General features: G+C 47.2%; 1 protein-coding gene across 1 annotated transcript in view; it reads right to left on the reverse strand.

Annotated features, from left to right (window-relative positions):
* LOC126109455 (synaptic vesicle glycoprotein 2B-like) overlaps positions 1-17,548 on the reverse strand; it is a 161,462-nt gene extending 143,914 nt beyond the window's left edge. The window contains exon 1 of the mRNA XM_049914484.1: positions 17,539-17,548. Coding sequence (XP_049770441.1) covers positions 17,539-17,548 — 10 coding nt within the window. The remainder of the gene's footprint in view (positions 1-17,538) is intronic.
* Between the last annotated feature and the right edge of the window lie 208 nt (positions 17,549-17,756).

The raw sequence follows: 17,756 nt of genomic DNA on the forward strand, positions 1-17,756 counted from the left end.
TGCCCCTCTGGTCACTTCCGTTTGTATTTGGGAAGCACGCTCGGTAGGAGCGCAGGTCAGTCGGTCCGGGGCGAGCGTCTGAAGTGGTAAGATCTCCGGCTAAGCGCGTGTCTGCTAAGTCTGCAGGACAATGGATTTCTTAAGTTCAGCCTAACTGAAAATTTAATCACCTTTATTTCAGGTTTAGCTCTAAAATATCTAATGTTATCTTAAATTGCAGCGCAGTGTAATTCTCGTGTGAAGTTCAGCATATCTTCCGGTAGTTGCTTTGTCACTACTTTGTGAGTAAAGTGGAACCACGTGTTGATCAGTAACTCTAACTAGCATCATCAATCTTCAGTGCAAATGTGCGTGAGATTATAACGTCTCGTATTGACAATATTTTTCAATATAGCAACTTTTCTTTATGTTCAACCCACGTGGGGTGTACTTTGCGAGACCAGTACCACGTGCTTATATAACTGTTTGACCCGTCAGGTTAACAGTAAGACGTTAGTAACCAGTTCGAGGTTTTTCTTTTGTAAATTGCTTTTCGATCTAATTTATTTTAATTATCAAAATTATTGTGGAGTTACACTCTTTGTGCAAACCAAGTTGACCACGTGAAGCATGTGGTGTAATCATCAAAGTAGCCCTCAGCTATTCTTTTTGCGAAGATTTCACAAAGAGTTAATATGAATTTAGTATATCAGTGTGTGGTAATTACATGACGGACAGGATTGTGCTACGAACGTAACTTCTTTGGGTGAAAATTTGAATCTGTTGGTAGTGGTTAACTTTCTCTTGCATACGTTTCAACGTTCTTCGTGTGTTATTTTATGAATCCAGTGTTGTATGCAGTCTCCCAATCTTGGCTCCATAATTGATGTGTTCCGTAAGATTGCAATCTCACATTTTCACATTTGCACAGTTCTAAATAAGGCACCAGTTTAGTTAGGAATCAATTTTAATATGCTGAAATTTCAATGATCAATCTTAAAATAAATTTCCAAATATAAACTGATTTATTTCTTTTTATTTAAATTCTCTCTTTTATATATATATCACCGGTTGTCGTATGACTATTAAAAGATTATAATTAATGTTCGTCTGGTTGGGAATTTGGTAACCTAGACAGGATACCTGGTGAAACAGTTGCGCAGTAATGCAAGGTTAACTTCCCCAGACAGCTCACAGTTTTTAACCCGCCTTTATTGTCCATCAGTACCGCTTTCATCATAGCAAATTAAAGTAACAACGTTACAATATGGTCTGCTAAGAGGGTGGAATACTTGTGCCTAAGAGCTGATGGTCCACTACCCACACACCACACGTTTATACTCCACGGACGCTGATGTTCCACCTGACGAAGGCGATGGGGATTGTGATCAGACCAATAGTGCATGGTTCGGCGGTTTACCTGGCCGTGACTGGTAAACGTGGCTTCAGCACTAAGCAGTATACATGATACATCTAGAGTCTCCCGTCTTGAAGCCCATGTGCAGAAGTTAACATGCTACTCATAATCGTTCCACGCAGCTCTTGATGGAGACAAATGTGATGGGGATGGAACATATGTCGATGGAGAATGCATATAGCAATTGCCTGACTCATGCCACTTCCTTGTGCGACTGCGCAGGAGCTTATGATGGATCAACTGTAACAGCAGCAAAAACATTAGTTTCCACTCTCTTCTGTCACCACTTGTTTCCTTCTCTTATGTTGTCTACGTATCACACTACCAATGTCTCATAGCTAGTTGAAGAGTTTGATAAATAACTGCTGAGGTGGTTGACGTCTGTTGGGATATCTTGCCGCATACACAGTAGGCAATTCAGTCTGGAACCGCGAGACCGCTATGGTCGCAGGTTCGAATCCTGCCTTGGGCATGGATGTGTGTGATGTCCTTAGGTTAGTTAGGTTTAGGTAGTTCTAAGTTCTAGGGGACTGATGACCACAGATGTTAAGTCCCATAGTGCTCAGAGCCATTTGAACCATTTGAATAACATCATACCCCCCCTGTGGGCCCAGGGGTTAGAATAGGCCCAAGGGATTCCTGCCTGTCGTAAGAGGCGGATAAAAGGAGTGTCATACGTTTCGGCCTTTATGTGATGGTCCTCTCTAGGGTTTGACCCCCATTTTTCAAAATTTTCCCAAAGAGCGTGCCAATTGGGGAAGGGCACCTTATGTGCTGCGTCATGTCCATCATGCACTGAAACCTTCCACATCCTTTATCATCGTTGCTTTGCTCTTTCGCTCATTCTCCATCTCTTGGGCAGGGACACCTTCCTGTATGCGTTTCCCTTCATCCACTATGCAGTGTCGTTTAGTGCATCGACGATGACCATGGACTTCTTTGCACTTCATATCCAGCACGGCACGCAGTCCATTGTGGTGGGGCCGTCATGTATCCTGTTAGTTGTAGACCCTGACTACACAGGGATCGCTCAGCTGATGCCTGCTCCGTTAACTCCCCACGTATTCCAAGGAGTAGATTCCCATCCTCCTGGGGCATTGGGGCTCCCGGCAATGGCCATCCTGCCAGGTGTCCTTTGCTGTGGCCATGTGGCGCCTGTGGGGAGGGCTCCTGGTTGGAGTGGGTGGCATCAGGGCAAATGACATGCCATGAAGTGTAGTACATCATCTCTTGTTGGTGGTCAATCACCAGCACTCTCTAAGCATTGAAGAGCTAAATTTAATGCGCGAAAGTATGACTCCAAATCGTTCCCCACCCAGGCCACACCATGGGAGGAAATCCAGGTTAAGGATGGCAACGAATCTTATTCGCCGTAGTACCTAGTATGTACGAGAGCTTAGTGTCGATGAAGCCTCAGTGTTTTGTAGAGCACAGAGGACAAGATTGGGGAGGTCGAGGGATTGTACAAAATGTGATCAGGGTCAGTCTTGATAAAACAAGCATCCTCTGCTCAGTCACAGGCATTACTCGCTTCTGACAAGGTGGGTAATGTTTCTGTTACCGTCACGCCCCATAAGAGCATTCCCCAGGTTATTACATTCCACAGGGACCTTCTTTTGCAACCTGACGACGAACTGTGCGCCGATTTAGAGTGGCGAGGTGTTTATTTCGTTTGGCGTGTCCACCGAGGTCTGAGGGATAATCAGGTTGCCAGCGGTGCCTTCAATTTGGCCTTTGAGGATGACACGTTACCCGAGAAGGTCAAAGTGATGGTCTGTCGCTGTGATGTCAAGCCATATATCCCTCCCCTGATGCAGTGCTTTAAGTGCTGGAAGTTCAGCCATATGTCTTCCCACTGTACTTCCAGCATCACATGTCGAGATTGTGCATGTCCATCACATATCAATACTCCATGTGCCCTGCCTCCCATCTGTGTCAACTGTGGAGAGCGTCATTCACCTTGCTCGCCAGACTCCAGGATTTTACAGAAAGAGAGGAAAATCGTGCAATACAAGACCCTGGACCGAATGACCTACGCTGATGCTAAGAGGAAATTTGCACATCCTTGCGTATGACATCCTCTTATGCTGCCACTACAACAACAGTTCTAGACCCATCAGTTCCACCAGCTCTCAGAGCCATAAGACTACACCTGCCCCATTGATGATGGGGGGGGGGGGGAAGGGGCACTTCCCTACCTGTTGCTCCTAAACCACATACCTTGGGAGAACTTCGCTGCCCCTCCAACCTTGGGACATCAGTCCCCAGTTCTCAGCTGTAGAAGCGTCAGTCTTCTTTGCCTCCTCTCGCTAGGAAGGGGTCCCTTGGGTCACTCCCTCCCTGGCCCCTACCAGTGGTGAAGTGGACACTCGCCAGCGGCTGAAGCAGTCATAGGGCTTTATGGTCCTCTTCAGTTCCTGATACTCTCAATGAAGCCCTCCCAGCCATGAAAACCAAAAGGAGCAGCGAGAGAAACCCATAAAGGAGAAGATCCCAAAGACCCCAGACATTGTGGTGGCACCCATACCACCGCTACCTACAAGCTCTGCATCTGAGGATGAGGTAGAGATTCTGGCCCCCCAAGCGGACCTCGATCTCGCTGGACCCTCAGACGCATTGGACGTTGATTGAATAAGTACTCAATCGGTGCGAAGAGGTGATTCTGAGGCATAAACTGCCTCCTCGAGCACTTCATGCCTTCCCAGCCTAATGATAACGTCATTTTCCAGTGGAATTGCTGCGGGTTTTTCCACCACCTGGCTGAGCTACGGCAACTGTCACGATTTACACCTGCTTTGTGCATTGCCCTCCAGGAAACTTGGTTCCCTGCAATGCTGAACTTTGCCCAGCGTGGCTATAGGGGATATTACAAGAACTGTAGTGAATACAATAGTGTGCAGGTGGAGTTTGCGTCTATGTGCTGAACTCGGTATGTAGTGAACCTGTGCCACTTCAAACTCCTCTTGAAGCTGTGGCTGCCAGGATACAGACGACACAGGAAATAACTGCAATGTATGTCTCCCTCCAGATGGTGCAGTAACCCTGAACGTGTTGGCTGCACTGATTCATCAACTCTCTAAAATTTTCCTACTTTTGGGAGATTTTAGCGGCCATTATCCCTTGTGGGGTAGCACCATGCCTACTGGCCGAGGTAGAGATGTGGAAAATTTACTGTTCCAACTCGACCTCTGCCTCTTACATACAGGTGGCCCCACACATTTCATTGTGGCACTTGACACATATTCCGCCATTTATCTCTCAGTATGCAGTCCTGGCCTTCTCCCATCTATCCACTGGGGAGTACATGACGACTTGTGTTGTAGAGACAACTTTCCTGTCTTCCTATCACTCCCCCAGCGTCAAGCCCATGGCCACCTACCGAGATGGGCTTTAAACAAGGCTGACTGGGAAGCCTTTACCTCTGCTGTCACCGGTGAATCTCCCCCACATGGCCCCATCGATGCGGTGGCTGAGCAGGTCATTACAATGATCGCTTCTGTGGAGGAAGACGCGATCCCTTGCTCCTTAGGGTGCCCCTGGCGAAAAACAGTAAACAGTACCTTGGTAGTTGCCGGGAACTGCTGAGGCCATTAAAGAGTGTAGGTGGGCTCTACAGAGACATAAGTGGCACCCTTCCCTGGAGCACCCAATAGCTTTTAAATGGCTCCGTGCCTGCATTCGCCAGCTTGTAAAAATACGGAAATAGGAGTGTTGGGAGACGTACGTCTCGATCATTGGGTGCCATACATCACCTTCCCAAGTCTGGACGAAGATCATATGTGTTTTTGAGAACCGGATCCCAACAGGTGCCCCTGGTGTTAATGACAATGGCGTGTTATCTACCGAGCACTTTGCTGAGCACTATGCTCTAGCCTCTGCGTCAGAGAATTACCCCCAGCCATTCGCAACCCCAAATGGTGGATGGAAGGGAAGGCCCTCTCGTTCACTACATGCCACAGTGAACCCTATAACGCCCTATTTACAGAGTGGGAGCTCCACAGCGCCCTTGCACATTGCCCCGACACCACTCCTGGACTAGTTCGGTTCCACAGTCAGATTATTAAGCATCTCTCGTCCGACTACAAGCGACATCTCCTCATCATCTTCAGCCAGATCTGGTGCGATGGCAACTTTCCATGGCAATGACGGGAGAGCACCATCATTCCCGTGCTCAAACCCAGTAAAAACCCGCTTGATGAGGATAGCTATCGGGCCATCAGCCTCACCAACGTTCTTCGTAAACTGCTGGAATGTATGATGTGCTGGCTGTTGGGTTGGGTCCTGCAGTCACGTGGCCTATTGGCTCCATGCCAGGGTGGTTTCCGCCAGGGTCACCCTACCACTGATAATCTTCTGTCCCTCGAGTCTGCCACCTGAACAGCCTGGTTGCCATCTTTTTTGATCTACGAAAAGCTTACGTTACTAAAATGTAGACTTTCACGGCCGGAAATATCATGTCCATTATAATTATCCGGGCTGTTATGCCGTGGTCGGTTGATGAATTCTGTGTCGATTCCCAACGTTTCGTCTCCGACTGCGGGAGACATCTTCAAGGGGGTCCGTACCTCTATGGAAGGTCCAACACACCCACTGGCTCGCTATTGACTGCCGCTAAATTCCGTGTCCGCGCGCTCCCACGCCGCGGCGTGACGTCACGTGTTTTGAAAACGTCAGTGCAATTGGCCGCTGTCCGTCGCCGTCGATCGCCGTTGCCATCACCCAGTAGTGGGCGGGTGGTACACATCTTCTTTAACACCGGCATCCATATGCCGCTTAATTTCACACCCTCCTCCTTACGGTTGAAATTATTAGGGTGTTTAGCGATTTCGATTGCCTCCCTGTAGAGCCTTTCGTAATATCCGCTTGTGGCCGCTAGTACTTGCGTCTCCTCGAAACGAATATTGTGGTTCCCTGGCTGGAAAGCATGCTCCGCAACAGCTGATCGTTCCGTTTCTCCTCTTCTGCAGTTTCCCTTATGCTCTTCCAAACGTTTAGAAGCAGTTCTTTTAGTGGTACCCACATAAACATCACCACAGCTGCATGGGATCCTATACACTCCAGATTTTTCCAGTGGTTTGCTAGCGTCCTTGGCAGACTTAGGGTATTCCTGTATCCTCCTGGTGGGCTTGTAAATTACAGTAATATTCCACAAACCCACGCACACGGACCGTTATTTGCACCGGGATTCGAACCACCACCCACAACAGAAGCGGGGTGTTATCAAGACGTTAGCGGACAGAGCTAGAAATATTTGTGAACCTGAGTTGCTCGACGCTGAGATGGAACATCTCCACAATGCACTAATGGAGAACGGATATTCGTCCGCCGAAATAAAACGTGCGTTGAGGCACCCACGCAGAAATCATACTGACGTACAGGCTACTGCAAAATCTAAGGTTTTCCTGCCGTTTGTTAAAAATGTAACGGAAAGAATAGGGAGGATCTTGACGAAGCGGAGTATTACGCGTAATTTACAAGCCCACCAGGAAGATACAGGAATACCTTAAGCCTGCCAAGGACGCTCGCAAACCACTGGAAAAAGCTGGAGTGTATAGGATCCCATGCAGCTGTGGTGATGTTTATGTGGGTACCAATAAAAGAACTGCTTCTAAACGTTTGGAAGAGCATAAGGGAAACTGCAGAAGAGGAGAAACGGAACGATCAGCTGTTGCGGAGCATGCTTTCCAGCCAGGGAACCACAATATTCGTTTCGAGGAGACGCAAGTACTAGCGGCCACGAGCGGATATTACGAAACGCTCTACAGGGAGGCAATCGAAATCGCTAAACTCCCAAATAATTTCAACCGAAAGGAGGAGGGCGTCAAATTAAACGGTATGTGGATGCCGGTGTTAAAGCAGATGTGTACCACCCGCCCACTACTGGGTGATGGCAACGGCGATCGACGGCGACGGACAGCGGCCAGTTGCACTGACGTTTGCAAAACACGTGACGTCACGCCGCGGCGCGGACACGGAATTTAGCGGCAGTTAGTAGCGAGCCAGTGGCTGTGTTGGACCTTCCATAGAGGTACGGACCCCCTTGAAGATGTCTCCCGCAGTCGGAGACGAAACGTTGGGAATCGACACAGAATTCATCAACCGACCACGGCATAACAGCCCGGATAATTATAATGGACATGAAAAGCTTACGACACGTCCTGGTGACATCATATCCTTGCCACATTGTATGTGTGGGATCTCCGGGGCCGACACTCGATTTTTATCCAGAATTTCCTGTCGCTCAGTACCTTCTGTGTCCAAGTTGGTGCCTCTCATAGTTGCCCCCATGTCCAGGAGAGTGGGGTCCCACAGAGTTCTGTATTGAGTGTATCTCTATTTTCAGTGGCTATCAACGGTCTAGCAGGAGCTTTAGGGCTGTCTGTCTCACCTTCTCTGTATGCAGACGATTTCAGCATTTCGTTGGGCTTCAGCCCACGGTTTCCAGTTTTCAGCTGCAAAGTAGTATGTCGGCATTGTACCGTTCATCCTCAACCAGAACTTTACCTTCATGACGATCCACTCACATATCGATTCTTAGGGCAGGTTTTCGACGCCCAACTAACTAGGCTTCCTCATCTTCGTCAGGTTAAGTGGAAGTGCTGGCAGCACCTCAATGCCCTCCGCTGCATGAGCAACACCAAATGGGGTGCAGATCGCTCTACGCTGCTACAGCTCTACGGAGCCCTTGTTCAATCCCGCCTTGACAGTTTGAGTCAGGTTAATGGTTCGGCGGCGCCTTCAGCGTTGCGTCTACTCGACCCAGTGCATCACTGTGGCGTTTCAGTAGTGACAGGAGCTTTTAGGACCATAGCGCAGCATACTGCTGGAGGCCAGAGCCCTCCACTGAAGGTTAGGCGTGCATGACTGATAGTCAGCTACGTTGCACATATTCGTAGTTCTCCTGAGCATCCGAATTACCATCTCCTTTTCCCAACCACGGTTGTTCATCCGCAACAACGGCGGCCTAACCGCCCTTTGGTGTTGGGTGACAATACCTCAACAGCAGATTTAGTTTTATGTTTTATTCGTGAGGTTTTTTTTAAGATACCATCTAAGGGCGGGCGTTTGGCCTTCTCTCCCCCTCCGTTTTAATTGTCTGTCACCCTTTCTTTTCATCTGTTTGTCTTGGTGTTTGTCTTTTTCCTTCCTGTGCTCATCTCGCCTTGTCTTTGGGGGTGGACATTATGGTTTGCATCCGATCGCTTGTGTCTGCAGTGGAATCCTTCCCTTTACCACCTCCACTCCATGGTGTAAACCCAGGCCAAAGCTTTGCCTGGACCTTTCGCATGGCCCTAAGGAATCAGTTAACCCTGCGGGTCTCTGCTGTCACTTCCTCTCGATTCTTGACGTGTTCCAGGGCTCTGAAGTGGTTTACACCGACGGCTCGAAGGCCGATGGTCACATTGCCTTCGTGTATGTTCATGGAGGACATATTGAACAGCACTCCCTGCCAGATGGCTGCAGAGTTTTCACTGCAGAGCTGGTGGCCGTATCTTGCGCTCTTGAGCACTTACACTCTTGCCCTGTACTGACTCCTTGAGCAAATTCCAAGCTATCGACCAGTGCTACCCTCGTCATCGTTTGGTAGAGACCATCGAGGAGTCAACCTATGTCCTGGAATAGTCCAGTCGTTCAATGCTGTTTGTCTGGACCCTGGGACACGTCGGAATCCCAGGCAACGAACTTGCTGACATGCTGGCCAAACAGGCCACGCAGAAACCGCTTCTGGGGAGGGGCATTTGTGAAACTGACCTGCGTTCACTGTTACACAACCAGATTTTTCGTCTGTAGGAAATGGATTGGCATAACCTCAGTGTGCAAGATAAACTGCGTGTCCTCCAGGAGAATACGAATGTGTCCTGCTTGTGGGCCTCTTGCACGGACTCTGCGGTGCGGGCTACACGTTAATACACTTCACTGTCTCAGTACACCAACTGGGGTGCAGACCGCACAACCCTTCTGCAGCTTTGCAAAGCTGTGATCCTACCTTGTCATGATTACGAGAGTCTGGCAAAAGGTCCAGCACGGCCCTCAGCATTGCAGTCACTGGACCCCCATAGACCATTATTGGGTCCGAATTGCAACAGGAGCCCGTAGAACAGCCTGCATTCTGAGCATAGTGGGCTGCGAGGGGTAGCTGCACAGTCTAGAGCGCCTTGCCACGGTTAGCGCAGGTTCGAGTCCTCCTTCGGGCACGGGTGCGTGTGTTGTCCTTAGCGTAAGTTAGTTTAAGTTAGATTAAGTAGTGTGTATGCCTAGAGACCAACGACCTCGGCAGTTTGTTCCCATAGGAACGTACCACAAATTTCTGGGCAGAGTGGCTTGCCCACCATGCCCCCTCTCACTGCCCACCTACTTGATTTTATCTCTGTCATATTGTATCTTGCTTACAGCTGGTCTTCGCAGGATTATTCCTGGTTCGGCACGTATAGGATTGTAATATCTCTTTATATTTGATAAATTATTCTGATACAATTCTACCCTTGAATGACGTTTACTAACTTTCTATCTTCATACTCGCAGAATCCATGTGCAAAGTAGTTTCATGCAATGGCTAGGCCATGAGCGCATAATTATTCTTTGTAGTACTCTCTCTGGTGGTTGTTAGAAGTAAAAAACTTCCGAGATTGTCTTCGTGCCAATTAGCCTGAGCATTGTTTGAAGACTTGTAATCTGAATATTGAGATTTATGACAAAAGATAACTAATACGAACTTGTACGGTTGGTTGGTTTGGGGAAGGAGACCAGACAGCGTGGTCATCGGTCTCATCGGATTAGGGAAGGAAGTCGGCCGTGCCCTTGCAGAGGAACCATCCCGGCATTTGCCTGTAGTGATTTAGGGAAATCACGGAAAACCTAAATCAGGATGGCCGGACGCGGGATTGAACCGTCGTCGTCCCGAATGCGAGTCCAGTGTCTAACCACTGCGCCACCCCGCTCGGTCGAAATTGTACGATGAAAAGGGTATATATATATATATATATATATATATATATATATATATATATATATATATATTGCTCCTTCATACAAAAGGTGTGTATTTGGCATTTGAGAATTAATGATATTCATTGATATATTGCGTAGTTGTTAATCAGAAGGGAACTTCCGAAAGAGTGGATACGAACCTGCATTTAATAATCCAAGAGCTCCATTACTTCTTCGGAAGGTTAAACTTCATCAAAGCCAAATATCCGCTTGATCTGAGGTTTCCCGACTGATTGTACAACGCTCCCAAAAATTACGAGGCATTTTATTTCTACAGATTAGCAGGCTGCCGCAAAGCACGAGCCTGCAGGGAAGAAGAATCATCGCCTGACATCATTCTAACAAGTAAAATTTCTGAATCATTTTGAGTGACTGAGTTATGACTGTGTTTCCTATTATGAATGATTGATTGTTCGAACGAATTGAGAACTACATAATTACATACATAGGAGGAAAAATTACAGGATATAGGGCCAGATGGCCTCGCATTTTGGTCCCTTTAACTTCATCAATTAACCAACTAATTACTTGAAAGTTGATATTATTAGCAACATCGCACATTTAGCAGATGATGCAGTTATCTAGAATGAAATTCTGTCCAAAAAAAAAGCTGTACAGATACCCAGTTCGACCACGGTAAGATTTCGTAGTGGTCCAAATTGATTGGAAATGTAAAATCGTGCACTTTGTGAAACAAAATCGTACGTTTTTCTACGAGGAAGGCTCGAATAAAGTAAGTAGGTTCAAATAGGTTAAATCTCGGCTACATGATAAATCATAGCAATTTGAAAGCTGCCAATTCCAGTAGATACCTAAGCATTACAATTACGAACAACTTAAATTGGAACAAACACACAATAACGTTGTGGGGAAGGGGAACTAAAGATTGCGTTTCATTGACAGAAGACTTAGAATTCCGCCCTCATATAGAGTATTGCTGTGCGGTGTGGGATCCCTAATACATAGGATTGACGGAGGAAAATGTGTGTGTGAATTCCTAAGGCACCAAACTGCTGACGTGATCCGTCCCTACACTTACACACTACTTAAACTAACTTATGCTAAGGACAACACACACACCAATGCCCGAGGGAGGACTCGAACCTGCGGCGGGAGCAGCCGCACAGCCCGTCACATGGCGCCTCAACCCTCACGGCCGCTCCGCGAGGAAATTAACGGTGGACAATGAAAAAGTTCAGAGTAGGGCAGCTTTTGTTGTATTATGGCGAAATAGGAGAAAGAGTCTCATGAATATGATACCCGAGCTCGGGTGGCAGTAATTAAAAGGAAAGGCGTTTTGTCGTTGCGGCGAGATTTTTGCTCAGAATTTCTCCCATCACCTTTCTCCTACGAGTGAGAAAATTTGTGTTGACGCCGGCCTACACAGGGGGAAATGTTCACCATTAAAAAAAAAGCGGACAGGTGCGGGAAGGCGCTCTCAAGGATTCTGTATGTAGATAGTTCATCTATAGGGTTTGGTGAGAGAGTTTGCTAGTTCTGCAAGTTTCACAGGAGAGCTTCTGTGAAGTCTGGAAGGTAGGAGACGAGGTACTGGCAGAAGTAAGGCTGTGAGGGCGGGTCGTGAGTCGCGCTTGGATAGCTGATATGGTAGAGCAATTGCCCGCGAAAGGCAAAGGTCCTGACTTCCAGTCTCGGTCCGGCACACAGTTTTAATCTGCCAGGAAGTTTCATCTTCTAAAATATCCGACACAAATGACCTTCACTTAGGAGCTTAAATGTTTTACACCGCCAAGGAGGTCCAGCCCTCGGTGTTTGATACGAATTCCAACTTGATACCCAAACTCGTTTATGAGAAAAAGGAGTCTTAACAGGCAGACGGACCACAGCTGGTCAACAAATAGCAAAAAAAAAGTATTTTCATGTGACTTCATTACTAATTAAAAATTTTCGGAATTTTTCCCTACTTAAATTGTGGTAGTCAGATCCACTAATGGAAAAAAATCGCAACAGCTAGGAGTTGTGAAGACATGAACGGAAGCTGGTAGGTGTGTTTCTACATCCGAAAGATGCTGTCTCTTCAAATTTTGCTCCAATCACATAATAGTGGGGCTAGTAGCGCCACCATGAAGATGCAAATCAGGTTTGCTTTAAATACAACGTCCTATCTCAAAGGTAACAAGCACGATCGTTGCAGCGTGTAAGTTGATGTTAATCTACATCTACATCTACATTTATACTCCGCAAGCCACCCAACGGCGTGTGGCGGAGGACACTTTACTTGCCACTGTCATTACCTCCCTTTCCTGTTCCAGTCGCGTATGGTTCGCGGGAAGAACGACTGTCTGAAAGCCTCCGTGCGCGCTCTAATCTCTCTAATTTTACATTCGTGATCTCCTCGGGAGGTATAAGTAGGGGGAAGCAATATATTCGATACCTCATCCAGAAACGCACCCTCTCGAAACCTGGCGAGCAAGCTACACCGCGATGCAGAGCGCCTCTCTTGCCGAGTCTGCCACTTGAGTTTGTTAAACATCTCCGTAACGCTATCACGGTTACCAAATAACCCTGTGACGAAACGCGCCGCTCTTCTTTGGATCTTCTCTATCTCCTCCGTCAACCCGATCTGGTACGGATCCCACACTGATGCGCAATACGCAAGTATAGATCGAACAGGTGTTTTGTAAGCCACCTCCTTTGTTGATGGACTACATTTTCTAAGGACTCTCCCAATGAATCTCAACCTGGTACCCGCCTTACCAACAATTAATTTTATATGATCATTCCACTTCAAATCGTTCCGCACGCATACTCCCAGATATTTTACAGAAGTAACTGCTACCAGTGTTTGTTCCGCTATCATATAATCATACAATAAGGGATCCTTCTTTCTATGTATTCGCAATACATTACATTTGTCTATGTTAAGGGTCAGTTGCCACTCCCTGCACCAAGTGCCTATCCGCTGCAGATCTTCCTGCATTTCGCTACAATTTTCTAATGCTGCAACTTCTCTGTATACTACAGCATCATCCGCGAAAAGCCGCATGGAACTTCCGACACTATCTACTAGGTCATTTATATATATTGTGAAAAGCAATGGTCCCATAACACTCCCCTGTGGCACGCCAGAGGTTACTTTAACGTCTGTAGACGTCTCTCCATTGATAACAACATGCTGTGTTCTGTTTGCTAAAAACTCTTCAATCCAGCCACACAGCTGGTCTGATATTCCGTAGGGTCTTACTTTGTTTATCAGGCGACAGTGCGGAACTGTATCGAACGCCTTCCGGAAGTCAAGAAAAATAGCATGTACCTGGGAGCCTGTATCTAATATTTTCTGGGTCTCCTGAACAAATAAAGCGAGTTGGGTCTCACACGATCGCTGTTTCCGGAATCCATGTTGATTCCTACATAGTAGATTCTGAGTTTCCAAAAACGACACGATACTCGAGCAAAAAACGTGTTCTAAAATTCTACAACAGATCGACGTCAGAGATATAGGTCTATAGTTTTGCGCATCTGCTCGACGACCCTTCTTGAAGACTGGGACTACCTGTGCTCTTTTCCAATCATTTGGAACCTTCCGTTCCTCTAGAGACTTGCGGTACACGGCTGTTAGAAGAATGCCTTTAAGGCGACAAAGGCGCCATTATCGGCACCCTACTGAGTTTCAACGGGGTCGTGTGATAGGCGTACGAGAAGCTGGATGTTCCTTTCGCGATGTTGCAGAGAAACATGGCAGGAATGTAGCCATTGTACATGATTTTTGACAGTAGTGGTCATGAGAATCTACGGTAGCAAGAAGACTGTGCCCCGGTTGGCCACGGGGTACTGCCGAGTAGGAAGACTACCCCACTAGGACCACCGTCACACTCTGTGTGATTTTAATTCGTTTTGTCTGGTCTTTGTCGCAGTTTCTCTTGTCCTGTGTCGTCTGTCATCTCTTCCATTTTTCGTTTTCACTCTGTGCTGGTGTTTTCAAGTCTTGGAACAAGGGACCAATGACCGTAGCAGTCTGGTCCCTTTAATCCCCCGAACCAACCAACCCCACTAGGTGTGTGGCTCTGGTGCATCGTACTGCATCTGCAGCAGCAAATTTGAGCACCAGTTGGCACCACAGTGACACAAGGAACTGCTACAAATCGGTTACTTCAGGGATATCTCCTAGCCAAATGCCCTGTAGCGTCCATTCCGCTGACCCCCAAACCACTGCAATTTGCGGCTTCAGTGGCATCAAGCGAGAGGTCATTGGAGGGCAGGGTGGAGGTCTGTTGTACTTTCTGATGAAAGCTGGTTCTGCCTCGGTGCCAATGATGACCGCGTGTTAATGAGAAAAAGGGCCTACAACCAAACTGTGTATGTGCTAGACCCACTGGACTTACTTACACCTTGAGTTATGGTCTGAGATGCGATTTCGTATGACAGCAGGAGCACTCTCGCATCTTTGCTGCAAATTTGTACGTCAGTCTGCTGATTCGACCCTTTCGTGGTGCCAAATCATGAACAGTATTCCAGTCGGTGTTTTCCAACAAGATAACGCTCGCTCCCGTACCGCTATTGTAACCCAAAACGTTCGATCACCAGATCTGCCTCAAATCGACCACATACAGGACGTCATCGGATGACAACTAAAGCGTCACCCACAACTAGCATTAGCCATCCTTGTAGGCATGCAACTCCATCCCACAAACTGACATTTGGCACCTGTACAACACAATGCGTCCACATCTGAATCCTGGCTACAAATTTGTACGTCAGTCTGCTGATTCGACCCTTTCGTGGTGCCAAATCATGAACAGTATTCCAGTCGGTGTTTTCCAACAAGATAACGCTCGCTCCCGTACCGCTATTGTAACCCAAAACGTTCGATCACCAGATCTGCCTCAAATCGACCACATACAGGACGTCATCGGATGACAACTAAAGCGTCACCCACAACTAGCATTAGCCATCCTTGTAGGCATGCAACTCCATCCCACAAACTGACATTTGGCACCTGTACAACACAATGCGTCCACATCTGAATCCTGGCTACAAATTTGTACGTCAGTCTGCTGATTCGACCCTTTCGTGGTGCCAAATCATGAACAGTATTCCAGTCGGTGTTTTCCAACAAGATAACGCTCGCTCCCGTACCGCTATTGTAACCCAAAACGTTCGATCACCAGATCTGCCTCAAATCGACCACATACAGGACGTCATCGGATGACAACTAAAGCGTCACCCACAACTAGCATTAGCCATCCTTGTAGGCATGCAACTCCGTCCCACAAACTGACATTTGGCACCTGTACAACACAATGCGTCCACATCTGAATCCTGGCTACAAATTTGTACGTCAGTCTGCTGATTCGACCCTTTCGTGGTGCCAAATCATGAACAGTACTCCAGTCGGTGTTTTCCAACAAGATAACGCTCGCTCCCGTACCGCTATTGTAACCCAAAACGTTCGATCACCAGATCTGCCTCAAATCGACCACATACAGGACGTCATCGGATGACAACTAAAGCGTCACCCACAACTAGCATTAGCCATCCTTGTAGGCATGCAACTCCGTCCCACAAACTGACATTTGGCACCTGTACAACACAATGCGTCCACATCTGAATGACTATATTCAAGATTCTGGCGGTTACACTCGTTATTAATGTACCAGCATTTTGCATTTCCCGTGCCATATCATGCGCTTAAAGGACCTGGAATAGCAGTTGAATAGAATGGACAGTGTCTTGAAAGGAGGATATAAGATGAACATCAACAAAAGGAAAACGAGGGTAATGGTATGTAATCGAATTAAAGCAGGTGATGCTGAGGGAGTTAGGTTAGGAAATGAGACACTTGAAGTAATAGATGAGTTTTGCTGCTTGGGGAGCAAAATAACTGATGATGGTCGAAGTAGATGGGATATAAAATGTAGACTGGCAACAGCAAGGAGAGTGTTTCTCAGGAAGAGAAATTTTTTTCACATCGAGTACAGATTTAAGTGTCAGGAAGCCTTTTCTGAAATTAGTCCGCCCCTGATAGCTGAGTGGTCAGCGCGACGGAATGTTATACCTAACGATTCCCAGCTGGGTCGGAGATTTTCTCCGCTCAGGAACTGAGTGTTATGTTGTCCTTATCATCATCATTTCATCCTGCTCGACACGCAAGTCGCCGAAGTGGCGTCAAATCGAAAGACTTGCACCCGGCGAACGGTCTACCAGACGGGAGGTCCTAGCCACACGACATTACCATTTCCATTTTCTGAAAGTATTTGTATGGAGTGTAGCCATGTATGGAAGTGAAACATGGACAATAACTAGTTTAGATAAGAAGAGAAGAGAAGCTTTCTAAATGTGGTGCTACAGAAGAATGCTGAAGATTAGATGGGTAGATCACATAACTAATGAGGAGGTATTAAACAGAATTGGGGAGAAGAGGAGTTTGTGGCACAACTTGACAAGAAGAAGTGACCGGTTGGTAGGACACGTTCTGAGGCATCAAGGGATCACAAATTTGGCATTGGAGGGTAAAACTCGTAGAGGGAGGCCAAGAGATGAATACTCTAAGCAGATTCAGAAGTATGTAGGTTGCAGTAGCTACTGGGAGATGAAGAAGCTTGCACAGGATAGAGTAGCATGGAGAGCTGCATCAAACCAGTCTCTGCACTGAAGACCACAACAGTAACAACAACAACATCATCATGTGCTTATATTTACCTGTGACCTAGCAATGTTAATCACTTAAATGCGTTACCTAGCCAAATGTATGCCCAAAATTTCATTGCCCTACATTAGCTATTTTTTGGTGTTCTAATTTTTTTTCCGTCAGTGTATATCGATTCTAGGTAAACGAGAAGAAAGGGGCTAAACAGCCGAACAGACAGACGGACAAAAAATGATTGCTGGCACTGAAAGACATAAGTATCCGTTTTCCCGCGCGCTGTTAGAGAGTAGATCGGTAGAGAAATAATCTGAAGGTGTTTCGATGAACCCTCTGCCATGCACTTCACAGATTAGTCAAGAAGGCGTAGATGTGGATGTTGCAGTGGCTGTGCGGCAGTGGTTTCCACTGATACAGTAGCGTGGAGAGCTCTGTGAAACCAGTCTACGGACAGAAGACCACAACAAGAACACTGGCCATAGCTGCTGGTTGTCGCAGGAGCGCGGTGGCAACAGGGGGACGTGAGAAGTTTTCTTGCTCTGCTACTCACCCGCATCCATGCTTGCCGGCCGCCGTCGTACAGTGCCGCCGGGGCGGAGGACAGACGGGAGTCCCTTTGTCCTGCCGTCACCAGGTGAGCCTTATCTGTCGAGGCCGATGACAGTCAGATCCTGAGATAAACGAATGCAGTGTCATTCACGCACGCAACTGTTGCGCCACCTTGCTGCATACGCCACAAAGTCTGCACAAGTGTTTTCGCCCTTTCGC

This window comes from Schistocerca cancellata, chromosome 12 (genome assembly GCF_023864275.1).
Source record: "Schistocerca cancellata isolate TAMUIC-IGC-003103 chromosome 12, iqSchCanc2.1, whole genome shotgun sequence".
Taxonomy (NCBI): domain Eukaryota; kingdom Metazoa; phylum Arthropoda; class Insecta; order Orthoptera; family Acrididae; genus Schistocerca; species Schistocerca cancellata.